Raw genomic sequence first — 27994 nt, forward strand, 5'->3', positions numbered from 1 at the left:
CAGCAGATATACAATCATAAAGGGCATAATAAGCTTTCAATGGCTTACACCTTGGCTTGTCAATACGCCGGTGCGCTGCCCACTGTTATCAGAATAATCTCACGTAGGTCAACCCAGATTGGTGGCAAACATAGTGGCTAGTTCGACAGTGCTACATGTTAACTGAGCTGTTTTAAAAAATACGTTCTAATATTTTTTAAATTAATTTTAAATATCTTAATTTCTTTCGTCATTGTTGAAAAAATGATTCTTTAACATTTTTTACCGATTCACGACCTAATTGGTGAATTGACGGATTCAGTTCAGGAACCAAGTCTTAGGGTTAACATTCCGGAAAAAGCTTATGAATTCACACGGAGGAGACATTTCATGGAGGGTAAGCAGCTTTATTCATTGGCAATACCAACATAACCATTTAACTGGTATTGGCATCTATCACCCACTGAAAACTTCACAATCATAGGAATTGGTCCCATGATACCCAAAGCGCGATTCGAAATGTAATGAAGCCAATCATCCGCGCCCGTGAAGGGCCGAGACACAGAGAGATAAAGGTTTGCCTGCACATTGGGTGTATACATTGAAACTACAAAAAGTTACACACTTTAACTTCGTATAAGATAAATAGAACATACTTGAGACCGCTTATTGATTTTTATAGACAAATGTGAAATTATGCACAAGGATCCGGTGACAAGTTCCTAACGTCCGCCTCGACCGACATGAAACCCAGAAATGATGTTCAGCAGAAACTGGAGGAGTTATGGACCACCTTGTCCATTGTATTTGCAATTTGCTCGATCCTCCATGAGATTGAATAGACAGCAGCTGCAGTTTCTCTTACGCGGCAACAAAAGATTGTGAATTATGTGGATTGTTGCGAATATGCAGGATCCACGAACCACTGAGACAAAATCATTGCCAACAACATGCAAAGCTGCACAAGAGTACATAAAACGTGTGTCATGAATTAACGTAAACTATCCTTAGCTAGGACAAAGATAATAACTATTCATATCTAGCAGCATGGATCAATCATCTACGGACACTTTATAAATGGTGCTTTTTAATGTAAAAATAAAACAAACTGAAACTCGCCCATCAACTAACAATAAAGAAAACTCAACGAGAGGCGGTGAGAAACAAAATAGAATTCCTATTCCACCAAAAAAAAAAAATAATAATAATAATCTTGCAGGGACTATCCCGTCCATGTACTCCTCGTGACAAAAAATTGGCCCAGCTGAACATGCCACCAGCATGATCATCGTATCTCAATTTCATCTGTACCATCAACTAGCATTTACCAATTAGTGCCTGGTAACCACATGAACTAGAAATTGTACAACATTTTGCACGTAAAATAATATTCATGTCCTGTTAATTTACATTTATAAGTATGACATATGGATGGAGTCACCAGCATATTTTCCAGAACTGAGATGCACAGCCTATAAAGAAGCTGGACAACATGGGCATGATTTCAACTTCTGAAAAAGCAAAAAGGATTTTCAACTATTTGATGGGCTGAGAGTATTAACAAATAACCTGGGCAAGCCAAGAAATGAGTGGTGCAATGATTTTGCCACTAACGTAGGCGCCAAAAAGAACAATGATCACTGCCAACTATAAAAGGTGCCACCTCAACTGAGAACCCTTTTGAACAGGCCAGTGGCTTCTTGTTCTCCAATATAGTGAAGCAAACGTGATCTTTATTCGATGACTAGATGCCCTCATGAGGCTCCACTACCATATCAGAACAGGCAAAATAAGAAATGAGCCAAACCTGGGAGATTTGGGAAAGAAAATCATTTAGAAACCACAGATGATTTGGAATGGGCTACATTCGCCCAACGAGGGTCATAATAGGTCAAAATACCCCAATACGGATAGCAGATGTTGATACCTAGTGTTGTTCTATCGAAAGAGTGTTAATCTGGAGTTTTACAAGTCCTGCTTAAAGCAGGAATCCTATTCTGATTAGGAGTTCAGTTTCTTTCAGCATTTGAATTGTAGGACTGCATTTCCTAGATGATTTAAGAATTTTATTTGGAGAGGAAATTTCTAAATACAATATGCTTTTAGAGTCCTTTCTTTTTTGTGGATTTGTAAGTCTTACGCTACCTATAAACTTATAAATAGGGGGTTACGTTCTTAGAATACTGAGTTTAAGCAAGACTTCCACTCTGACCAGCAGTTCATTTTCCTTTAATCACGTGAATTCTAGAAATGCATTTCCTAGACGAATTAATTATTTTAATTGGATAGGAAATTTCTGAACAGAATATGCTTTTAGGAGTTCTTTTCTTTGTGGATTTATAAGCCTTACGGTACCTATAAAATTATCAATAGGGGGGCTATAAGTACGTTCTTAGAATACTGAGTTAATAGAACCACATTGAGATTGATTGTTGGGTACCGTGGATATTAATTTACTTACGACTAGTTCTTAAAGATTCTCATCTTCCCCGTTGGTATTTGTTTGCCATATTATTTGTGAACATTCCTTAGCACCTTCAACATTTTCTACATGATAATAGAGCTGCCATTTTCCCAACATGGTATCAGAGCCATCTTCTGTTTTTTCTAACATGGTATCCTGCGTCTTCCTCCTATTTGGAGGTGATGGCAGGACGTGGCTTTGTGGATGGTTGTAGGTTGTTGCATGCTTTGTACTTGCATTGGCCATTTGGCAGTGCCAGATTCAGCTGGACCTTGGTGGTACATACCATCCCTAGTCCAGCAACAGATTATGTTGGAAGTTGAACTGTTTCATGGTTCAGCAAGGTGCTTGAAAAGCAGGTTCATTGTGAAGGAGAAGCGCATCTTGCGCTTGATGGTGATGTACAAAGTTTTCAGAACAGGTGAAGGAGCCAAAAGAGGAAAAAAAGGGAGCTGGTAGGAGGTAAAGAGGTTAGATCAGCCATTTTGCTCAGCACACTTTGCTTGTTGTCTATGACAAGGAAGATGAGTAGGTGATGAGGCTCAAGCCTTTCACAGTGAAACTTCAGTGAAGCTAGGAAATGTCTGCGTCTATGATTGCATGTTTACTTATCACCAAAAAAAATAGCGTTGGTTCATTCGGGCTCGATAAAGGCTGGTTGATTGGTTTGTTGGTACTGGTCAGAGCACAAGCCATGTTGCATATTGGTGCTCAATCAAAATCTACTACCTGCCATGTTCTACAGAGAGGAGGATACTGCATATTCAGAAGACATCAAGACTCCTCCCTTTTGCTGGCAGGCCTAGACTATGGAAGGTGAACTTGTTCACTAAGTGGCCATGAACCATCATATCACTTTGGAGGTGTCACAAGTATGAATTTATTTTTGTAGAACTGTAAAGACATCACAAGGTATCGATTTGAAGCTGGTATTTGTTGGGTAGCACGTATTTGAGAATGGAAGAGTGACAGTAACAATAAGTTGGTAATTGATTTTCATAAATACAACATGATTATGGAGACTTTTTTATGAGGTCCCCACATCAAGCTTGGCGGTATGTTTTGTCATGACATGGCAAGGATTCAATGATGAATATACTGATGATGCAATACTGAAGCATGTGGAATGCTTGAAAGTTTATGGTGGGGTCTTTTTAGCTAGTGCATATGCTTGTTCTTTGCGGATAAGCAGAGTTCTCACATCTACAACAGTCTTTGCATAACGTAAAGGAGTTGGGTCATTGTAGCAATTTAGTATTTGCCAGGAGTTGGGCACACCATACAGCTTGACGAAAGAGAAAGAATATGGTCTAGCTCACAGTCATTGCAATGGATGAGATGATTCTTGATGTTTGATGGATGAAGCCAGGTTGTCAGCATCACGTTTGCTTGTTAACTGTGTTACGAAGGTATTCTGCGCTTGGAAAGCCCCTCATTGGAGGATGTGATCCCCCTCTTGATGAATTAAAGATGACACTGAAGTTGATAAGCACAGCAGATCCATAACATAAATTGTGATGGAAGCTGGAAAATGAGCATCAATCCACTGAAGAAACAGGAAGTGTAGAGATGGTTACAATTTTACCACGTTAATGATATCAACTTACCGATGTTTAGATCATCGGACAAGAGTAGGATTGGGAGATTGCAGTAGGAGTTCAGAGTTATGAGCATAAAGTCAAGACTGAGAGGGAGTTTAGAAACCTACGCTCTAACGAGTATATCACAAGTTCCCCAACCGAAGTAGAAATTATTTTTTTGATTAAAAGTTTAGTTTCCTATTTGCATTTTAAGTTTTTAACTATAGCAGTGTATTCCTAGATAAAAAAAAATTTATTTGAGCTAGGAAATTAGTTCCCTAAATAGAATGGATGCTTAGTCCTTTTCTTTATAGATCGTTTAGTTATGTTACATATCAAGTTATATTGAATCACATCAGGTTTGACCGTGGGGCATAATGTATATTCATGGGTATGCAGTTTACCTAAATCCTCAATATCCTTGGGTGCGTTTGAATTTCCCAACATGATATTTTTTTCTAACATGATATTCCCCAGGTTTCCCTAACATAGATGTCATGCGATACACTGGCTTAAGATTCTGAATAGACTGGGTTGTTTGCTGCTAGACTCTAACAAGTTAGTCAACCAGATTGTTGGTCGACAGCCAAGATCAAAAAGGTTAAAAGGAAACCTCTGTGACTCTGAACTCATCCCGCGGCCATTTTTAGTAACTTCTTGACTTTTTTTTTCCTTAGAAACTTTTTCAATGCAGATTTCGTTCTAAAAGTCAAGAAAAGAAAGAAACAAGACATAAGAAGAAAATGGTTTCATAGTACTCCTTCTGCCAAAAAAAGTAGAGATACAACATACATTTTTTCCATGAATAAAAATAAATAAAATATACTTACATAATATGAGAAATTATATTTTTTTTTACATCAAGGGTGACATTGTACATTTTTTTTTTGGGACTTAGAATACCTTTGAGAATATCAACAATTTCCCCTTACTATCGGCTGGCTGCAAGATTGTTTCAACGTCATGATACGGTGGCTAGACTGAAAAAAAGGCTGATAAACCTGATGCAATTAACTCTATATACGTAAATCTTCTTCAGAGAATAGGAGCTGATGAACCTGGTCTTACTGGCTCAAGCATGTAGCTCTTATACGGAGCCTGAACCACATCAGTCGATTGTCGCCTTGTTAAGCCCTCTCGGTAAAGAGTTGCTATGTTATCCTCCAGCTACTTGTCTGACTAAAATATAATCAAACCTTAGACCGGACAGATCCAAGCGTTACCTAATTTTATTTTGAGTCCTTCGTTCCTCTCTGTTTCTTCACAAGGACTCAGAATGCCTTATCACATAGTTATTAAATGCGGTCAGATCTCAACAGGAAGCAGGAAATAAAAATGGTTGGGGGAATAGCAGTTCAATTCCTATACAAGAATAGTTATACTTCAACAACACCATTTGTGCAAGAATCTTGATTTTCAAGACATCTCTATCAATTACACGCAATCCATGAGATGCTTGTGTTCAAAAAGCCCATTTCTCTGTCCAAGAATCTCAAACTTTTGGTGTGAGGATCATGTTTGCTTGAAATCCTTATTCCTCTAACTGAAATACCAATGTCCTCATTCCTCAACGATCTTGCTCAGCTCCTGCACCATTACGGCTACTTATTTGGAACTGTTATAGCTCTATATCCCAATTCTGGCTCTTGCAAGATTTATTGTTCACCCCAAGTCATCTCAAGGTTCCATCAAGTTACAGGATTAGATTATGACAATCAGGTACATAGAAGTCATTAAATATTTAACACGGGTTCTTCCTCAAATTTTAATTTCACTACTTCTCTCAAGCAACAAAATAAGGTCGAGTACAACACACCACTCTACCAGAAATAATTAAACCTGATCTCATAATTCAAAAGCAAGCAAGAGTTAGACCATATCCATGGTGCCTTTACTGGAGACCACACAGATGCACTCAAACATACAAAGAGCTAATATTGTCTATAAGACAACAAGAAGGGAAGCAAAATTATGTTCTTCGAGAGTGTAGAAAATTAAAACGTTCCTACTTGAACATTCTGACGACCTCAATCTCCATTTCCAAGCAGCAACTGTTTTAAATTTTAAGTATCTTTCACATACAATAACAAGTTACTTCATGTATGCTTGCATTGTGGATGTCAATCCACGAAAAAATCTTTGTATAGGACATTTGTTAACAAGAAATTGATTGGCTACATGCAAATTCTAAGAATACAAAGCAATCTCAAAGAGGAATTATTTTACCTGCAACAATGCATCCACCCTAGCTCTGTGAACACTCAAAAGGATGTATAGTCCCTTCAGTAAAATCATGCATCCTGAACCGCTCCAGAATTTCAAAAGGCCTGCAGAATGTAAATCAATAGGAACATGGTGATTGATATGATTATAGAGAGCTTTCTCTTTCTATCTGTTCTCATTTTCTTTTTCTCGCGTAGCAGCTATGCAGAAATGGCTCACTTGCTCTGAAAGCATGAGAAATATGTGGATATATTTTGAGAAGGTATATAAATTTGTCATGTCTAACCAGAATAAACAACACCAGCCAAGTACAACCATGTCAAAAGTAGAAAAGGTGGTTTTACTTAAAATGATACAATGATGTTAAACTATGTACAACTTCTTTAGCAAATGGGCCATGATGAAACATCTATAGTAATGCGTAGTGGTTCTGGTCCTTCATAATTTTTTTTTCTATATTATAGTTTTGGACATTTGCATCCATCTGTAAAGTCATTACAATGGTCAAAGTGGCTGGATGACTCCCAAACAGCAAATGTGAATGATGAAATTATATCTTCGGTCTGGGCTAGCACATAAATTCTTCAGGAGCTGGTGTTCATTTATCTTTATCATTCGGGAGCTAAAGCTGCCTTGGACCCTCTCAGAATTGGCTGCTCATGTATAAGTTCCCAAAAGTGAACAAAAAAAATAACTGAGCAATTCACATACCAAGCAAGAGTGATGCCACGAAGAAAGACCCATATCACACGGTAATGCAAGCGACTGACAAAGACAGAAGGAACAGGTGAGGAAGCAACAGCTTCCCAAATGACATAGAGAGAGTAAAAGGGAGCTTCACAGATCAAATCGAGAGCGAGAGCGAGTGAATTCATGGGGAGATAAAGGTCATGTATAACACCATAATTAGGAGCATCAGTGACTGATACCATCTTTTATAAGGGCGTATGCAGTGGTGACCCACATGGTTTCCACAAAAACCACCTCTTTAGGTAGGTATTAGAAAAGCTGCATTGTGGGGCTTAACACCTTTCTCAACAGAATTATCTATGAATATCATGGCTTCTAAAAAACTAAAACAAAGCTTGCATTGTGGCCTCAACATGAAAACCACAAAACTATGCTCCAAAAATGGCAAAAAAATTGAAGAACTTACACTACTTTGAATAATAACGATTGTGGTCTTACAACTTAGAAGAACATAACGCAATTTAACTGCTAGGAAAATATTCAGAAAATGATGAATAAAAATGCTTCTTATTTACGTTACAGAAGAAAATTAAAAAATTGAAGTGCTATGCAAACGTTCATTAAATCAGCTAATGCTGTCACACCAAGGTAGTAAAATTTTCAATATTTCCCTCTCCATTTTTTTGCATTGCATCATCATAGTAATTTGACATTTTTAAACTTCTATCATCCAACTGTAATATGTCCAGTGAATTCACAAAAACATTTTAACTTCTTTTTATCTACTTTCCAAAGAGGGTGGACTTAGTTAATCTACAACAATATGCAGTTGAGGTATCTGTAAGAGGTTTATGATTTGCCAATAACTTGTGCTTGACAAGACATATATTGTGGCTACTGCACTATTCTCATCTAATGACTTGGATAAGGCAAAAGAATCTTACGAGATAGGTTCACGACTGCGAGACATTTTGTGCTGATTGCTTTCCATAGCACTTGATACATCAGCAGTTTCAGGACCAGCTGTTCCCCCTGCCACCACTGACGGCATCTGAGCACGAGGTGTCCACAACTGCACAAGTTCTATGAAAGTAACTCCAACTGCTTCTAACCATAAATAACAATGAACAATGACAAAAGGAATCTTCCCTACTTACTTTGATTGTGTTGTCAATTCCACTAGTTGCAATAGCACAATCAAATGGATGGCATTGAACACAATTAACAACTGAGAACAAAAATTGAAAAAAAAAAAAGCAATGAAGAAATATCTAAATATCCAACAGATCCATGAATAAGAACTAAGAGCTCCAGTCAAGAATCTTTTAGTACCATTTTCATCACCAGCCAGCATTTTTATAAGTCGCCCTGTCCTTTTTTCCCAAATAAACCATCTTCCATCATCACTCCCACTAGCCACATATTCACCTAACATACGTAATAGACAAAATAAACTAGGAATAGAATTTGATGGGAATTATGGCACAAATTTATGAAGAAAAAAAAAAGCAGAGACATTAATCTATACACAGTACAAGAAAACATGAAACCCTTGACTTCATTCTAATATTAGAGAAACCATATGCCCAAAATAAAGAAAAGTCACCGAGCATGCAAAATCACCTTTGCAACCAAGAAAGCTGGCCTGTTTTATATCTGTTCCAACATTGCAATGGCCAACATATCTCTGTTTCATATCAATCACGTCTTCTGGCTGCAGCAATTAAAGAGAGGAAGTATGATGTGCACGATCAAGAATAAGCATGTGCCTCTAAGTGTGTTCAGGTGTCTACATATAATACAGAAGATGAGAAAACAAATAGACAATTAGGATAAACCGGTAAAACTAACTCTCATGTCTATCACCACCTAATTTTGACAAAAGATATTTCAGGCTTCAATTTGTGACATCAGTGTTGCAGACAAGAAATTCTCTCTTCCAAACCAAGCACCAAGAAACAAAAGAAGAGTTGTAAAATGGTACCTGAAATCTGCTTTCATTTTGAGATGATGATGATCCACATGAACCATTTGTCAAATTATTATATTTTTCTGAATCACCTCTTCGATGAAATCTTAGGTTTAAGCTTCCACGCAGAATGCCTGATTCAATGTCACGACCTTCATCACCTGATATGGATGTCTCAAAATCCAATTCCATTTCATCATCATAATCAGAATCTTCTCTCTCAAAACTTGGCGCATCTTGTGATGTGTCACTAGTCTCAACTTCTGACCGATAAAGCAATTCACTTAAGGATCTAGCTCTTCGCTCCTCCGGCTTCTTTTCATCCAACTCCTTGCTACTTTTTTCAGATTCAGCTGCATAAAAACTTGTTACAGTTTTAACTAAAAGAAGAGGATTGCATACACCAGATAGTGTTCAGAATCATAATAATTATGATTAGCGGAAAATGTAGAAGCAATAACGCAAAATGTAACTTGATGCACTATATCTGCAATTTATTCCCTTGGACCAATTCCACATGTAACCAAACAAAGACATGTAATAGGCAAACTATTCAATTTGGTCCTCCAGCCAATTCATTCAAAGTCCCTGCACACATATTTGAGTAGTCTTTGTAAACATGATTTTACTTAAGTGTGTCACAAAATAAATCTCATAGTTGCATTATCTCCTTGTAAACACAATTTTATTTGAGTGTAACGTAAAATGAATTCTACAATTGCATTATCGCAATTTTTTGTCTCACCACTCATCACCTCATAATAAATGTCTTTTTATCGCAAAACCAGGCCATAGAGTATCATTGTCGCATTTAATTTTTTCGAGTGCTTGTCACGTTTATGTAACACAATTTTACAATAGTGTATCGTAAAACAAATCCTACAGTTGCATTATCATATGAATTTTGTGCTTATCGCGTCCTTGTAAACATGACTTCATTTGTGTGTAGCTTGAAATTAATCTGGCAATTGTGCTATCGCAATCTATTTTGTCTGACAGCTTATCGGCTTATAGTAAGTGCTATTTTATCGTAAAACCAGTCCAAATTGTGTCGTTCTAGCATTTAATTTTTTTGAGATCTTATCATGTCCTTGTATACATGATTTTACTTGAGTGTATCATAAAACAAATCATGTAATTGTGTTATCACAATCTATTTTGTGCAACTGCTTATTGTCTCTTAGTAGTTTTTTATCGTAAAACTAATCCATATAGTGTCGTCATCATTTTCAAGGTGCTCATCGCGTCCTTGTAAACACGATTTTACTTGAGCGTATTGTAAACCAAATCGTACAGTAGCATTACCATGATTTGTTTTGTCCCACTATATGTCACCTTGGAGTAAATGCCATTTTATCTTAAAACGAGACCATATAGTCTTGTTGAATAATTGATTTTGGTGAGTGCTTACCGCAGCCTTGTATACATGATTTTATTTTAATGTACTGTAAAACAAACTTCAATACCTAGATAAAACCTCACTAAGATCATTAAGATTTCATAGAAAACAAATGGGATTCGTTTTGTGAGACATTTAACCCTAGATTTAGCTCTTGCCTTCTTTCTGTCCATTCTAATTTTGAATCCTCTACTTATAGAGACTCAGAGAGGTTAAGAAATTTGATTTCATGAGTTAAAGCAATGAGGGAGAATGTAGTCAATGTTTACCATATAACTAAAAGTTTTCTACTTCTTTGGTTCCTACTATATAACCATTTCTGAAGTATCAAACTGAAGCAAGTCACAAGGCAGTTTAGGCTTTTCGGGGTGGGTCCCGGACTTGTGATCCATTGTGGATCATAGGATAGATTTATCTCTTGTGTTTTTGAGTTTGGATCTTTTGTTTTTAGATCCAAGATCCATTTCGGATTTAGGTTTTAGCCTCTTTAAAAGGGCTCTTAATTCTATTTTATGGCTAATGACTGATGAAGAAAAGCCCAATTTATCTTTGTTATTGAATTCCTTTGTGGTTCCTGCATTTTCTCGCTTTGTTTGTGTTCTTTGGTGCCCTTTCCAGAACTCTAATCACTGTGTCATCATGTCAATTTAGGGCTGGGTCATTGCAGATAATACCATGGGTACAATTATAATAAAAGATACAAACATAAACAAGCTTATACAAATCAAGCGGAAAAGAAGACCCTATACTACTACACAGCTTGTTTACAACATGAATGAACATGAAGCTCACCTCATTTAGTTAACTAGACAATCATGAGCTTATTATCAACCAAACGAAGACAAGCAATGAACTGCTCACTTTGTTTACCAGCACCACCATTCACCAAACTATCAGAAACTTGAATTTCATTGTTCAAAAAAGATATGCAGATGTAAATGGAGTATAGAAAAGAAGTAAAGAACAAATCAATCTGAGAAGGACAGAAGAACATATTAATGCATTAGCACAATGCAACAGCAAAAACAGGATGATTGGTACACCATTCAACAATACCAACCAATATGCTTAATGTTCAAATATCAACGCACCAGGTGAGTCTTATTTAAAGGTATACACAACCCAAAATGGAAACCACTCCAACCTGCAGAAATATTTTCTCTTAAGATGCCAACTAGTTTGTTCACTTTAGCATTTGACGGAGCCAGTGATTGAGCAACTGTTGCATACTCCAGAGCATCTTTATATTTTCCTAGCTACAAGTGAGAAGCACAAATACCAGAATCACGTAATCAGATAACAACAAACGATTCTATTACTAAGAAGCACATGAAGGACACACCTACGAAAAATTGCCTGTGGCAAAATTTTTAAGAACACCTCAAATGAAGCAACTAGAAACTATGTCAAAAATCCTGATGAAAGAAATATGGATAACCTGAGAAAGAGCTTCAGCCATATGGCAGTGCGCGTTCAATGATGAAGTATTAATAGCCCACGCCTTCTTGCAATCCCTTATGGCCATATGAACATCGTTCTTCCACTGCCTCTGAGTTAGGAAAGCAGAGTTCAGGTAAGCATCATGACAATAAAAAAGTAAACATAAGCATGGATAATAACCAGAACCTTGAGAAGCAATGCTGCTCGAGTACACAAAAACTCATGCCTCAGAGCATCTTCTACATAATAGCCTTTACCATCCAATACTTCTGAACATGCTTCAATTGCATAAAGATAATCAGACTCCTCCTCCAAGCATTTTCTAGCATATTGAAGTAATTTGTCGCATTTATGAGCCTAGAAAACATGAGGATAGGGTTAACAGTTAATACTATAGCAAGAGATTTTGAACATAAAATTCAAGAATGATACACTGCAAACAGATCTGAAAATTTACCATACTAGAAGTCTCCCAACTCTTCTTGGTCTCACAAGGCATGGTTTGCGCTGCAGGGATATGTGCTTTATCCACATTGGAGACTGAATCGAATATCATCTGCTTTGAAACATCTGTAGCTCTATATCTCATGTCGCAGTCACCACCTAAAACATTACAGATTAATCCTCAATAGAACACATAGACACAGAAAAAATGGTGGATGAACCCAAATCTAACTAATAAATAGTTGAGAAACTACATGGTTTGACAAATCCGTTGAAACCAGAATTTGGTTATGAGAGTACACTTATAGTGTCAACGATGATGAAGTGCCTTAACTGAAGTATCATTAGAAGCAGGCTTTTGAGCTAAAGCCTTGGATGTATCAACATGTTTCCCACGTATTGAGGTCCTTATTTCATCTTTGGCATTCAGTTTTTGTATGGTGATAAATAATGTTTGGTTTTAAAAAATTAGAGATGCTGGCTTGCAAAATCATTGATTTCCAAAGTAGAGAAACCACAACTGAGTAGCAGTGAAAGAGAAGCCTATGATGATAGTTTGATAGGAAAGAAACTCCTGGCAAAGTTAATTTATCTCCATCAGGCTACCGTTAGGCTAAACACAAGTTATTTGGTAACATTAAGCAGACACATGCATGCAGCCAGCCTGTATCACAGATTCACATGTATAGCCTAATGAATGTACATAAACAACTTGAGGGGTTAGATTGTTAGCTTGTAAGTTGATTTTATAAATGTGTGTGTGTGTGTGTGTATATGTATATATGCCTGTGTATGGTTGCATGTGCATCCACAATATACATGAGTACTTAATGTAACTAACATATACATATGCATGTTATCTTGTGCTTGTATCTATTATTTGTCTTTTCCATTTTTCACTTTTTCTACTTTTGGGCCACTTTTTGGTCAAAGGAGGTTTACTGCAAGACCCATGACCATGAGCGAGTGATTAACAAGTTCGTGGGGCCTATACTGATATCCACTCCTTGAGCTACAAATAGTTTTTTTCACCCGTGTAATTTTCACTTTTTGAGACTTGTTTATCTTACTCTTTGATATCTCTCCAAACATGTTCTTAGAACCTGAGATCTCCTCAGTGTCTTATATCTTTCTTTAGAAGGAACCACCATCTCACATGGCCGACTTGCTAAAGATACACGTGATTTTGAGAAGCTTCCAACTGATCATATCCCTCCTCCCCAACAAGATCATGTTTGCCCTTGCCTAGCTCTATCTTACGAAGAGGAGCTTGTTACAACTTTTTCTCCTCTCCAGTAACTAAATTGCATACAACCAAAAGAACATTTTTCACCTTCATCATTTTGTCAGATATAATCAGTTCTTCACTCAATCAGTGAATGATAAATCACCACATTTCTGGAATTTAATGTGGAGATAACATACCAGGGTTTACATCCATTAGGTAAACGTGTTCACCACTGTAGCTAAGAAGTACTTCTTCTCCATTTGGACTAAAAGTAACATGAGTGAGATGCAAACTTGGCCGCCCCTGAAATTTAAGGGAAAAAAGATACCATAACTATTATGCAAATTACATAGCTTAAAATAATTAATAAAAGAAACATCATATAACTTGAAAGTTTGAACAGAAAAAGAAAAGGCCTTTATCCTAAAATAACAACACACAAGTTGCCAAAAGTAAAGAAACTTAAAGAGCAGCAACTACTTCAGAAAAATATTAAAATAGAAGAGCATAATACAAATAGTGATACATTTGAAAGAACTAAGAGGTATAAGCATCTTCGATGATGTAGCTAGCAGTTACGCCCGTTTCTTGATACAATATCATCAGTCATGGACAACCAACCCGCATTTACGCCTTGGCGCATTTGCAACGCTTTCTTGTGCTCAAAGTAGGTCCACATTAAATATAGGCAAATACTACATAATAAATGCTTGACTGACTATGAAAATTTCGTGGATCTAATATAATTTTCCATTTTGTGAAGCTGCTAAACAATGTGTCCTTATTTTGACAAGAAAAGTGTTATTGCCATGAACACGTCATCATGGGAAACAAAAAAACAAACAGTAGCATTAATAACTGGGTTGTGAGAAAAGGTTCACCCCGGATTTAGTAACCATGAACACCCAGTACAATGTTTCCATTAGCCTCTCATGTTATTCCAAAATGTTTTTTCAGAACAAGTTATTAATGATTCTCTCACGAGAGCATAACATCTTCACAGAAATTGAAGAGTAATTGATGTTATTGCCAATTTATATTTCCCATGCACTAGGGGCATACATCAATGGTACTTCTACTTGTTCTGATCATGCACCAGTTAATGATAGTAATGCACTTTCTACAAGTATAACTTTGAAAGGTTAAAAAATTTCATGAACCTGAGCATATTAGGCCAATGTGCCTAAAACAAGAGAGAGGAAAAAATTTCTCATGTCAGATCATCCCAAGAGTTAATGGAAAAGTCAACAGAACTGGTTCTGTGTATCATATGCAACTAGCATACGTTCCCTGACCTCTCCAAAGGGACATGGCTAGAGGTATTGGCAAGTTAAGCTACTCAGTCAAAACTGCAAACGAAAGTCCAGCCACTCAATAATGCAAAATTTGGTATCTAGTGGAGACCACAATTCAAAAGTATGTCACAAATCAAAAAAGAAGATATCAAAATGAAAAAATTTATTCAAAGAGAAAACCTAATGGTGAATACAACAGAAACAAGATAGACATTAAGAAGCAAAAAAAAAGTCATCAATAATTAAAATGGCACATATGATTATAAAGTCATAGCCTTGGGAAGAAAATCTTGCACATCAAAGCCTCAAAATAGATGATAGTTTAACAACTAACATGATCAGAAAGATGAACAGGACAGAAATAATTCACACAAGGAGGTGGTTTCAGCCGCTTTTCAGAAGAACTCAATGGTGGAAGCATCCTCCTGTCGTAAAGACGACCAAATGCATCACTGGAAAATAGATGAAAGAGCAAAGTGCATAAACGTCAGCAAACAAAAATACAAAGGCAACACTAATATCTGCACAAGTTCATGCCAATAGAACAAAGTTACCTTCCACCAATGAGAAGTTGATGTGGTCGAGTGGGACTAATATCACAAGACTTTAAACCTAGGCAGTGTCTAGGGTTGTCAGCCAGAGAGCGTTTTGCACCTGAACGAAGGTCAAGCTTCCATAAGCAAGACCGAGATAAATAAGAAAACAAGTCAGTTTAATCCATCACAAAGAGGAAAAAATAAGAGAACAAAGAAAATATGAAACCATGATACAAAGGTGATGTAATCAACAGGTCGTTTGCATGTGCGCTAAATGCAGATAGTCATGGAACTTGGCACACACCCGTAGGTCTCAAGAATAAGCCTTTGTACTTAATGATAAGAGAAAATTTAAAATCAGCAATACTGAACTCCCATCATTTTCCCACATGAGAAACTGATGCAATGGCTGAATCCACACTACCACAGAGAGTTGACACTTAAATATCCTGTGTTGACATGACCAAGTATTGTCCCATGCTAAGAAAGGCTTCTGCCAATTATCTTTATCCAAATAAAGGCCTGACGTCATGTTTTGCTAAAATTTGCCACATAAAGTACAATCATGCTGCCACATATGCAAGGATGAAAGAGAATAGAAAAAAAGTAGAAGGCAAGCATGTGTGCAGGCGTGAGAGAGTGAGAGAGAGAGAGAGAGCCAACCAGGATTTGGTGCCATCAAATTGCACAATTTCAGAGCAATTACATTTCAAAAACTAAATCTTGATTGTTAAAAAAATTTCCAAATATTGAACATTTGAAAAATTAAACTCTTATGTTGCCTTCCAAATTCCAATTGTACAGATGTTACTGACACACACACATATATATATGCTTTCTTTTATTTTTTATTTTACTTTCCATTTTGTTCAGTTATGTAAATGACAAGCTAAGCTACCAAAACAGTTAGTTCTTTTTTCCAGAGCGCTTGATGCACTTAATCATTGGACTCTCAGAGCTTTTTGCTGTCCCTTCATGAGACACACAATTTTATTACGTCTTCCGAAAAGAAAAGTTTGTGTGAATCTAATACGGTTTCAGAGCTCAATTTTTCACATTTCAAAGTCCTCGAAACTTCAGTTTTCGATGTTATTTTCTTCTTGAAGCTTCTTGCGTCCACTTTAACTTCTTCCTTTTTCCATTATCATCTCCATGAAATTTCACTTTAATCACCACAGAGAAGGACTTCATTACCATTATCACAACAAACTAATTTTCACTCATGTGTAACATGAGGGTCTAACATAGCAATATATTGATGAAAGAGGTCTTTGGAGACTCATTGATGGAATGGAGATTAAACCCCAATTAGTGCTTACTGAAGCAGATGGAAATGCCATTAAGAATCTAAGTTCAAGGATGCCAAGAAGGACAAACCTATATTGCAATATGAAAAGAAGTCAAAAGAATGGAACATCAGCAACTATAAGTCATGCCATAACTAGCACAATGACTATAAGTGCAAGTCTTGCCAAATTTAGATTCACAAATGAAGCCTGAGCATACTTAAGGCGATCAGAATCATGAAGATTAGGGTAACCTCATCAACAGGCTACAAAGTGATCAGTTTGTGAATATCTCTGGTCTATAACACAACTATGAGAAGAACTTGCTTTCTATCATAGCCCATCCGGTATGTGCCTGAGATGTACTTAGTAAACATAACTACAAGAGAGCATTTTTACAAGTCCATTATAGGGTTAAGGTCTGAGCTTGTTCAAGTAATGACCTCCATACCGTAGGTTATCCAATCCAAAAAGCCTTTATGGAAACCACCATGAAAGAAAATAGGAACTTACTTTGAAAAATAAAAGGAAAGTGTATTGGCCATCTGAAAGCTTGAACCTGGCATCAAAGGATATAGACCCTCCTACCCCTCTAAAGACTGGCCTCTCAACTGGCCAACTCAGTAGGTGGACTCATAATGGTCAAAAACCCATTGTGACTTGTCTAACACTCATTCGACTCGGCTGAGTCATGAATCATTCAGGATATGAGCATGTATACTTTCTTGCAAAACAACCATCACCTAAGAATTTAAGGTGGCAGTTTTTGTAAAAACTAAGGGCCAGTTTGATGCCTTGGAAATATAGAAACAGAAAAAAGTTTCCATAAATTTATTTCTGAAATTGGTGAATTGGAAACAAAATCCGTATCTCCAAAACCTCTTTGTGTTTGTTAAACTTGGATTTATATTGTTGGAAACAAATTTCAACGTTTGATGGCTAAAAGTTGGAACCGGTGGAAATTAAATTTGTTTTGAATTTTTCTTAATATTATTAAGTGTATAGGTAATTTTTATAAAGGATCCGTCACATTTTGAAGTTTTTCATTTTACGAAGGGTTCGAGCTTTCCTTTTCTGCCTTTCTTTTCTCTCTCCTCTCCGCTGTTCTCTCTTCTTCACCGGGACAAGAAAACCAGACCGGCGACATGCGGGCGGCAGCCAACGATCGGAGCTTGGCGAAGTTGCTGGCGTTGCATGGAGAAAACCCAAACCATTTGCAGGTGGATTCAATGTTTTCTTTTTTGATATTTTGTCTTCTTCTTCTCTTTTCATATGTCTCTATACCGGCGAAATCAGACCGGTGATGGATCGGATGTCTCTCCTTTTGTCAATCTCTCACTCTCTCCTCACTAGGGGGGTTGCTCTGAACCCTTTGCAGAGAGAGGGTTTCAGTTCTGTACATCTGCATAGAGGGTTTTAGAGAGCTCTGAAACCCTCTATGCACAGGCGGAGGGTTTCGCTCTTTGAAATCCTCATTTAGAGGCAGTTCTGAAACCCTTTATGACGCTGGTTTCAGGAAACCACCCTCTCCTTCTGTGTTCACCATGATGTCTCTCTCCCCCATGCAGAATGTTTTAGAGAAACCCTCTGCGGGTAAACCCTCAAGACAGAGGGTTTCTTCTGAAACCCAGTCTCAAAGAGCCACTCTCTCTCTCTCTCTCTCTCTCTCTCGCTCTGTCTGCAGAATACATCGCCCGCAGCCATCGCGCGTGACGAAGCTTCAAGCAGCCTCGTAGCCATCGCGAGTGACCAAGTTTTCAGGCGAGAAACTGGACAATGCCCTAACGGGCATTTTTTTCATCCCTTGCTTGATGGGGAGGAATTTTTTTTGAAAAATTGAATTTTTTTGGTTCAGCTACACTGCATTTCCAAGGCATTTAACGTGCCCTAAGCATTCACATTCTCTTTACAATGGCAGTTTTGTAAAACATGATCATCAATAGGTTCTTTTAACTGAAAATTAGTTTTAAAGTAGAGAAATCCTTATCCTGCTGAAATCTCGTTCCCTTCTGTCCATGCACTCGCACAGGGATCCCAGAATAACCTTGCCAGGGTTTCTCTGATTTCGTTCCCACCCCATCCTTATTTTTTTTTTACTTTTTTAGTTTTCTGATGTTGATTCTATGTTTTCCATTTCTTTCCTTCTTTCTTTTTTACTGCCTTTGGATTTCATCTCTTCCGTCTATCTATCTACCTATATATATATATATATGTGTTCGTTACATTTTAATTTTGTTTCTGACTACAACTGAGAAAATGTGACAGTAAAAGATCTTGTGTTCCCAGAGAGAAACTGGAAATGCAAGACTACAAGCTTTCTCTCTCTCTCTCTCTGCACATTTTACCAAGCTGTCCAAAATATAAAGGAGAAGATGGGACAGTTGCTAAGAGAGATCCTTCACGTGAGGTACTAAAGGAAGAACCCAACATGAACTAGAATTCTTCCTCTCAAATGCTGGAGCAAACACATTCCTTTGTCGTTCTTTTCCTTTCTTTGAAGCTTGAAGCATAATGAGGCACAAGCATCACGTGGCCTTATCTTTGGAAAGTGACTTCCTAATCTTCCATCTCTATAAATAAGATAAATGAAAATTCTGGCTATAGAAATCATTGACTAAAGGCGAACCCCATCCATCACTATGTGTATGGTTTCCATTCTCAAAATTTACTACTTTTCCTCAAGGGCTCAAACCAACAAAAAATAGATAACATACATCAATGCAATAGATAGCATTAGTCCCAACAGGTTCATCAATCAATACAGCCCAAATAGAATATAAAGAAGACTTCTAATGGTGGATTATAGCTACTACATAAGGAGCTGTTAAAAATAATCTGAAATTAAGGAGAAAATCCAAAACAAGTTTTTGTTTATCTCCCAACAAATGCCAAAATTTACCTTGAAACTTGACAGATTCTAAAACCATTTTAACAACACTGAAAATCAAATTTAGAAACTTACCTTTTTTGATCAGGCACCAGCCTCTGTGATAACACCCTACAGAAGCAGTGACTTGAGGCAGTCGCTGCTGTGACACCATGTCCAAAAGCCAAATCACCATAAAGCAAACTGAGTGCTGGTCTTTTAGAGGATGAATTGGGAAGCAAGGTGAAGAAATAAGAAGGAAGAGGCGAAGAGAGAGACTGTGAAAAACATACTCCCCTTATGATCCCAAAAAGTACACAAAAAATAGGCATAGACAAAATTTCTCTTAATAGGAGAAAGATACTTAACCTAGCAAAAAGTTTAAAGAGACATTTGCACCCCTCACAGAATGGTACAACCCAAGACAAAAGCCAAACATGCAACCACCTTGACCAACGGAGAGGAGTCCAAACTTCATTATGTTATTATAAGAGTACAAAATGACACAAAGAATCATACTTGTATGCAAGTCATCAACGATCAAAATTGAGAAAATATGTTTGTAAACAAGTGCAATGACGTATATAAAATTATAAATAGCTTGGATGTATTTATGATGCATGAAACATAATGCCTATAACATTGATGCTTTCATTTCTTTTTTCTCCCCTTTCAGGTCTCCCAGCTGGTCTGCTAGTCACTGGAGCTTCAAAAGGCTAATTCTCTGCTTCAAAGTATATATTGGACCTGAACCCCATTGCATTTAGCATGAATATTTTATGCACTTTGAGTGTCGATTTCACTTATTGCCTCCAATGGGTGAATTTAAATCCATTTTGTGCCAGTCCTAGGTGACTAGGGTCCTTGTGTGTGCCCTGTTTGAAACAAGGCATTGTTTCTGCATACTGAAACACACCAACCATCAACTCCCCTTATGTTTGGTGTATCCTACTATGTTGCACTCTCTACTAAAGTGGTACAAAGCAGAAAACTCAAAATCGCGAAGTAATGCAACTGCTACATTCACAATTAATCTAAACATATAGCTTTCGAGTCTGTATGGAGATGACTGATTGCAAGCAGCATCATAACTTATACCAGAATATTACGGCATTCCTGATGAGAAGATCCAGCTGGTGGACAAGAAACACCTTCTCGAAAATCATGCTGTCTCAATGTGCCGTCTTCACTGGCACTCCACACTACATTAGGGTTTCCATCTTCAACCTGCCATGGACACAGTAAGGCCACCACAAGAGACCAATACCAATAAAATAGATGCAAGACCAAGCAATTAAAAGCTTTCTCTTCATTGACATTTGACAGACATCTCTGACTACCAAATAACATTAATAACTTTTCACCTTTTTAGATACATAAATTCTTTAGGTTCCAACATCCCAAACAATTGTTGAATTGTCTGCAGAATGTTAGGCAAGCAAGAATAGCAACTTATCTCTAAACTGGCAGCCATTTAAGGGACCCACCATTTTAAAATGACACTAATCTGCATTATAGAAAATGAAATAACTGAACAAAGGCATGCACAAATTAGCAACACATTGAGGAAGCCATGAGAAGAGCATCGTACAGCTAACTTTTTCACCCTCCTTGAGTGACAACGAAATAGTGCTGACGGTTCACAAGTGTTTAGACTGCTTCCACTTAAGCGAGACACACGAAACAGACGAACCTGAAAAGGTATCAGTAAAAAGATTTTCCAATAGATACTGGCAAAAATCAAAGGAAAACATTCACAAAATTTAATTGTTGGAAGGAAAATCCACAACAGTGTATCACCTCCGCATCTCCAGCTCCAGACACAACAAGTTCATCACACGTTGCTGGAACAAATTTTGTGCAGAATATGTTTGCTGAGTGACCTGTCCCAATACTGCATACAAGAGACTTACTTGCATAGCTCCAAATATTTACCTGATGAAACCCAGAAGGACATAGAGTTACACAATCTAATAGGACACCACTTTTCAAAGCAAACGTCTTAAATCCTTAAGAGGATCATATTACATGATATCCCAGGCCACCAACAAAAACTAACCATAATGGAGAAAACTGCAAGGCAAACATCACTACCAACTCACAACAAGGACACACTGCACTTGTGTTTTTACTTGTTAAACCAAGAAAGCTTCTAGCTCCCCAACATGTAATAATCTAGTTGCCAACACCCCCACCCCCCCAAACCAAAAAAAAAACCAAAAAAAATAAAATAAAATAAAAACTCCACGCACACATATTTTGTGTCTTCATGTGTGTACGTTCAAACATGAATGGCTTTACCAACATATGAAAAAGTATCCACATCTTGCAGCAGCTAGAAGAATTACATCTGACTGGGACACATGCTTCAAAAAATTATCATTTATCACCAAGAGGTTTGAACAGAATCTGTGTATCTCGCTCACATTTACATATGTATCATGTGAGCATGAACAATGTTGTCGACGCGTGAAAATTATTCTATACCATCCAGTGGGTAGAAGAATTAGATCTGAATGGAACGTATGTGTGAAACATTAATGTCATTCACCAATGAGAGGTTTGAACAGGATTCACCTGTAAACTCAATGCATGTTGAAAAGGGATGAGCAAATACATCCCAAAGTTGAGGAGCCTCTAAAAAATTGCAGACATGCCAACTAGGGAACTCTGCAGAGAGAAGTGGAGGTGTACTTGAATCAACAGCAATTTTTTTTTTGTATGGTTATCTCAAATTATAATTTCCCACCAGTACAATCATCAGGAGACCAAAGGACATTAACTAATAACTGTTGATGGTTCCATTTAAAAAAGCTTTTAGAATCCATACCACAGAATGGGACCTCATCAAAAGGAAAAAAAACAAAAAACTCTAAACAATGAAACATCAAGAGACTCCCACAAACTTGGTACAACAAAGAATGCATAACAAAGAGCTTGATATTGAAACTCTAAAAATTCTTGAATTGAAATTTGGGGGAGGAATACACTTATAGGCTATAAAAAAAAATAATGGAGAAAAAAACCTAGTAGCAGCTTTTCTCAATATACTCAATCATGGGGAAGTAACAATGGGGTTCTTCAAGAGATTCCTGCATAATCATAATAACCTATCTTGAAAAAATCATAGCCTGCTCTCGAACCTCCCAGACAGTAATTATATCAAGACACTATCATACAGATTTAGACAAATTCCTCAAACTTTAATTTTGAAAATCTAATAACTGTTACATCCACCTAGTTATTAACTTATTCAATAATATGAATACTAAAAACAATGAAAAATCATCCTCAATGAGTGCCAGCCCTGGGCCCTCCTAAGGGCCTAACATAGATGCCCTTGACGTGTAATTGAAAAATGTGTCTGTCGATGCAATTCATACAAGGCCCAGTATCAGAAGAGAGATAAAAGTACCCGTGCATCATCTGAGCCAGATATCAGAAGTGAGCCATTTGAGTTCCAGGCCAACGCATTCACACAACCTTGATGACCCTACATAAAAAGGATGTAAGAATTTAATGATTCAACACAAACAGATCATAATATAAGCCAAGGTGAAAGGAAAGAAAATGCCTTGATGAAAATTTCCGCACATGAACAAGCGAGAGATATGATGAAAAATACCAAAAATGACTTGCCTTGACATGATGATGTCCCATGGACTAAAGACACATAAAACAAAGGGAGCACTTCAAAACATACGCAAGCAACATAAGTACTTCCTCCAGAACGTACACATTTGAAATGGTCACAGGTATAGTTCTCAGGTTCTTATTGGGCTAGGATCTTCTCAGATTCATACTGCGCTAGGATCTTCTCAGGTATTAATTGGACAGTTCACATAAAAATAAAAGAGAAAAGAATATTAACTTATGAGTTTCTACTAATTTTCATACAAAAAATATTGAAAAAATAAAAATAGCTATATAAATGTTGAAAAAATAATCAGAAATTCCAGATAAATTAAAAATGATTTTAAAGAAAACAATGATAATATCACAATATTTTCAAAATGTCACAGTAAATTCTTTTTTCCTTCATTTTATTCTTTCTTGGCAACATTTTTTCATTGGAAACGATCAGATATATTTGGGACTTTGATTTGAACAAGTACTTTTCGATCTGACCAATGAAGAGCATTGTAGAGGATGCATGCAAAGCACAGAAACAGTCTATACATGGCTGATGGAATACATCAAATAGACATGCTGTGCTTCCTAATTCTCCCAAACCTCTAGTTCTTGTTCCAGGGACAGCCTTCGCACGAGAGAAGAGTGAATCTGCAATTTGCGTGTTACATCCTGTAGAGAATCAAAAAACACCATAGAAATGCAATCACTGATACATTTCAAGAAATCAAACATTTAAATAAGCAGTCTTAGTAAAGAAAATAGAAGCAGAAATATCAGCAATGAATTTTTCAAGCTACTAAATATGAACTTCAGACAGAAAATCGCAAGATGTTACCAGTTAATTCAATTTGATGCAGAGTCAGCAAGTTCCATGTTAAAATAACTTCCTCAAGGATAGAGGCCATTCACAATGACAAGTATCAATCGACACCAGCAATATTCTAAAATGATTGTCTTGTTACCAAAAAGGCTCCGGTCTATGTATATGTGTAACATTCTGCACTGTGTCCGTGTGTGTAGGCACACATACATATGTGTGTACATACTACATACACATAGTTACATACAACCACTTTCAATTTTGATGGTATGAATAGATTCGGAATAATTTTCTTACTTAAAAAAAGAAAATTCTCTTCATACTCTCAAGAAATAAAATCATGAATTTCTAACAAATCAAGTTTCCATTTATCTTGAGCCATTGATTATTGATGCACCTGATTTCCTTCTTAGTTCTTACACAATGATGTGATTGAAAACTTGTTAGTTGTTAAAAGACAGTGTAGATCACATCCATCAACCTGTTTGATCATCTGATCATCTAATTGGATGGTTAAGGAAGAATGGAGCAAAGACAACTCCAATCAGCAAACATTCACGCACACACACACAGTGCCAATGGTGTTCCCCAAATTTTTGTGTGTTCTATACCTTAATACCCATTCAATCAAGTGATTGAATAACAAGTCATAAGTTGATAGATCAGAATCATCAGATCTACGTAGTTCAGTTAACAAATAAGAACTGACAAATCAACAGCTCACAATGCATAGCATAATTTTATTTCAAAAAATGTGATCAGGACATGATTTTTAGCCCCAAAAAATTGTAGAATCCATCTGTACAAGTGAAATCATCACCTTTTAGCTTGGGTCATGGAATGGCAACACCAACACATACATGCATACGTATGTAAGTGTGTACATACCTACATATATACATATAGTACACCCCCCCCCCCCCCCGCCCCCACCTCTACATTAAACTATCAACAATTGCATGCAATGTCCTCAATCATTCTGAAAAATATGATGAAATGGCTTAGAAATGACATGTAACATTGCTTCTCGAAAAGCCAACAATTGATCGCCTTTATGAACTGGCATTTCCATTTGGACTGATGGTCTTTTTAATGCAAAATCTAGCATAATCCGACAGTTGAGATTAGCACAACCAGATCCCATTATTTGGTAGCATTCATATTCTAGAAATCCCACATGCGTATATCATACATGGCAAGTTTTTCCTTCAGAGCCTTTTTTCTGAAAATGCCATTTTTCTCGCAGAGCCATACAGAAAATCTCAAAATTCTAAAAAATTGATAATGAACAAAAAAATAAAAAAAAATTGAAAAGACAAGACTCTTCAGATTTTCCTTATAGAATTTTCAGAAATTAATTTCATAAGTTTTTAACATATAAAGAGACCGAAAAACATGGCCATAAGTCATAAAGAATACAAAAGGGAGTACACAAAGAGGATTTTTTTAAGAAACTTGTAAAATTATCACCATATTATGAAGTTAATATCACAATATTGTAGAGATATATTTTCTAGGGGTGTTTCTGAATATACTGTGAAACTTTTTTCAATATTAATAGCATGTTTTGCAATGCCAAAAATATCAAAATATTTCAAATTTTGAAGGTAACTGACGACTATATGCATCTGTCTGAATTTATTGAGTGTATGTTTTCATGTTTCTGTTCTTTTATAATCTGAACATCATGATGAACGTTTCTTTGTACTTTTTTTGCAAGAAAAAAATTGCACAACTTTCATCTATTATTTTTATTCTGAAACAAAATCTCTTCGATAAAAAATGCAATTTTTATAAAATTTAAAACAAAACCTTGCCAAGAAGTTGTGCAAGAATGAAACGTATACCTGGACAGGGAGCGAATTAATAACCATGAAGGATTTTTACGACTAAAAACCAAGTTCAGATAATCATGATGATAAGGGGAATACCTAGTTGCCTCAGCAAAGGGGAAAGGACTAGTAATTTCAAATACATCATTGATGTGTGCTAAAAAAGAGATTGGAACTCTCCTTTGTTGATCTTCACGATGACAGAAGAATTATGTGAATCAAGCTATGGATGACTGCACCTCCGGTGAGCAAAGTTTTTCATGCATGGATTATATCATCGATAAACAGCATTAAACATGGCCACATGATTTTTCCCATTTGGTGTCAAAGGGAGAGCAAGCAAGCACAAAAATATACAAAAAAGAACCTGAAATCACAACCACAGTAATGTAAGGTTTATCAAATATATAATAAACTGGCACGAAATGCACACCTAACCAAACCTGATGACAATTTCGAACTAGGATTTCTACTGTATCTTATATTCAAATTGTAGCCTTGAATAATCTTGGATGCCAAAAATGAAGCACACCTTAAGCAAGTGAACCTATCAAACGAGCAATGTGGCTGTATCTCTTCTTAAATTCCTATTTCCAATTAAGAAGGCTCCACAAATGTGGAAATCAACCAAAACGAAAGTAAACAAGGGACATAAACTTTCACCACTGTCTAGATGTAAGTTGTTCCTAAAAATAATTCTCTCCATTTCACTTCTGAAGATTCGATAAATTTAAAATACGTGCCTGTATTGAGGTCTCAAGACCTCACAACAGTGGCTACATTTACGCAATATTTTCTTGATAATGAATTAGATAATGCGTGAACCTAGACCAACAAATTGATGTAGGTGAACAAATAATTTGGCGGAACCAAGGGAAGCTATCAACCTAAAAAACAGACATTTCGCGCCAAAAAAACAGGAAATTTTCTAAACCAAAATAAATTCCCAAAAGTATCGGCAACGTCCACTTTCCATAGAAACCAGGAAGGCAGCACGCCCTGCAAATGCCAACTTAGACATCACCCCATCGCTGAATCCAGGGTCAGCAAAAGGACGCAGGAACTTAGTATTTTCATTAGTGGGGATCTCCGTTTGCAGAACATTAATTAATTAGCAGTCTAAATGAAATTTAGCCCTATTCAAATTTATTTCATTCACATTGCTTTGAGTGCAACTGGGGCTCTTTTCATGCTGCGCTTCATTATGTGCGTAGGTGATGTTGCAATTTGAATTAACGAAGACGAAAATTATGAACAATCTCCACCAAGAAAATCTGCCAGCGACCAATACACCAGAGAATTAATCACCGCGGAGATTTCCACCAAAAAACACCCTACGATGATTACTATATTGATGATCATCGTCATGCGCCTCCGCCTTCTTATGATAACAAGCCCCAGATGTCATAACTCCTATGACCTTGTCTAAGCTATCAATACTATATGGTTTGGCAAATCGAGTTTGGACTTAAATTCCTTACACACAAAACATATCAAACAACCGTCCTCCCGTTACCATGGGGTTAACCCTAGAAGGCACAGGTATAATAGGAACTATAGCAGCAAGAACGTTTAAGGCAGTAAACCGCAACAAGAGACAGCAATTCTGGCAATTCGACGCATCCTGAGTTCATCAGTGAGGAGATTATGAGAAAATAAGACAAAAAGCTGCCGGACGGTGTAAGCCGGATGATAAATCAATCAGAAAGCAAAGGAAAGGCCAACCGATCCCTTGCGTGCTGCGTACAAGTGGGATCAAGAATTTTGGGAAAGGACCAATCGGGCATATCATCCTCGGATGTTCAAACACGAAAACGAAGGCCACGGAAGAAATCAGAATGGAGGAGCGGCAGGATATGGCGGCGAGCACACACTACCTGTCCAGGGTCGATATTCCGACTGGCTAGCAGATCGGAGACGTTGCAGTCGGGGAAAGCGAAGTCCATGATATCAGCAAACCCCAAGACGGACGATTATGCAGTCCTCCGCAGAGACCCCAATCTCCGATCACGTGACACATAAAAATGTTACAGGCAGAGAACAAAAAAATGTGCCGTAAGAATGCTAAGGGACCTCCTCCCCGCCACCGCCATATCTCTCTCTGCTCGCGCTCTCTCTCTCATGTGTCCCTTTTTTTAATGCGGAGCAGCTCGGGTGGTAGTGTCGCTTAATCGCGGGGGTTTTCGTTTGTGCGTACACCACCCTTGCGGCCCTGCTCGGACGTCGGCGTCTCAAAAGTTCTATCCACGTCACAATCCGGCAATCGGCTCGGCCGGAATCCCATGCCGCCATATATAACCGGTTCCGATA

The 27994-nt window shown here is 37.2% G+C and overlaps 1 protein-coding gene across 4 annotated transcripts; it reads right to left on the reverse strand.

Annotated features, from left to right (window-relative positions):
* Nucleotides 1–545: 545 nt before the first annotated feature.
* Nucleotides 546–27893, reverse strand: LOC116262090 (protein ALTERED SEED GERMINATION 2). 4 transcript variants are annotated; one of them, XM_031641162.2, is made up of 20 exons: nucleotides 27562–27893; nucleotides 23633–23701; nucleotides 22815–22892; nucleotides 21200–21334; nucleotides 20991–21092; nucleotides 20498–20626; nucleotides 15266–15381; nucleotides 15046–15163; nucleotides 13614–13719; nucleotides 12202–12347; nucleotides 11931–12101; nucleotides 11743–11853; nucleotides 11449–11560; nucleotides 8921–9258; nucleotides 8560–8650; nucleotides 8269–8364; nucleotides 8094–8164; nucleotides 7881–8008; nucleotides 6250–6350; nucleotides 546–937 (listed from the first exon to the last, which is right to left on the reverse strand). In XM_031641162.2, the coding sequence occupies exons 1-19, from the start codon at nucleotides 27628–27630 to the stop codon at nucleotides 6269–6271; spliced, it is 2268 nt and encodes a 755-aa protein (XP_031497022.1). In that variant the 5' UTR covers nucleotides 27631–27893; the 3' UTR covers nucleotides 546–937; nucleotides 6250–6268. The 4 variants fall into 4 exon arrangements, with proteins under 4 accessions (XP_031497022.1, XP_031497023.1, XP_049935902.1 ...); XM_031641163.2 differs by lacking the exon at nucleotides 27562–27893 and having other exon boundaries at nucleotides 20991–21063; nucleotides 23633–23692; XM_050079945.1 differs by lacking the exons at nucleotides 23633–23701; nucleotides 27562–27893 and adding an exon at nucleotides 21977–22069 and having other exon boundaries at nucleotides 22815–22866.
* Nucleotides 27894–27994: the final 101 nt, after the last annotated feature.

This window comes from Nymphaea colorata, chromosome 10 (assembly GCF_008831285.2).
Source record: "Nymphaea colorata isolate Beijing-Zhang1983 chromosome 10, ASM883128v2, whole genome shotgun sequence".
Taxonomy (NCBI): Eukaryota; Viridiplantae; Streptophyta; class Magnoliopsida; order Nymphaeales; family Nymphaeaceae; genus Nymphaea; species Nymphaea colorata.

Coding starts and splice junctions, on each gene's coding strand:
- LOC116262090 (XM_031641162.2), bottom strand. CDS start 27,630: ATGGACTTCGCTTTCCCCGACTGCAACGTCTCCGATCTGCTAGCCAGT. Junction 20,627..20,990: donor GGAGGGTGAAAAAGTTAGCT/GTACGATGCTCT, acceptor TGTCCATGGCAG/GTTGAAGATGGAAACCCTAA. Junction 15,164..15,265: donor CAACTTCTCATTGGTGGAAG/GTAACTTTGTTC, acceptor TCTATTTTCCAG/TGATGCATTTGGTCGTCTTT.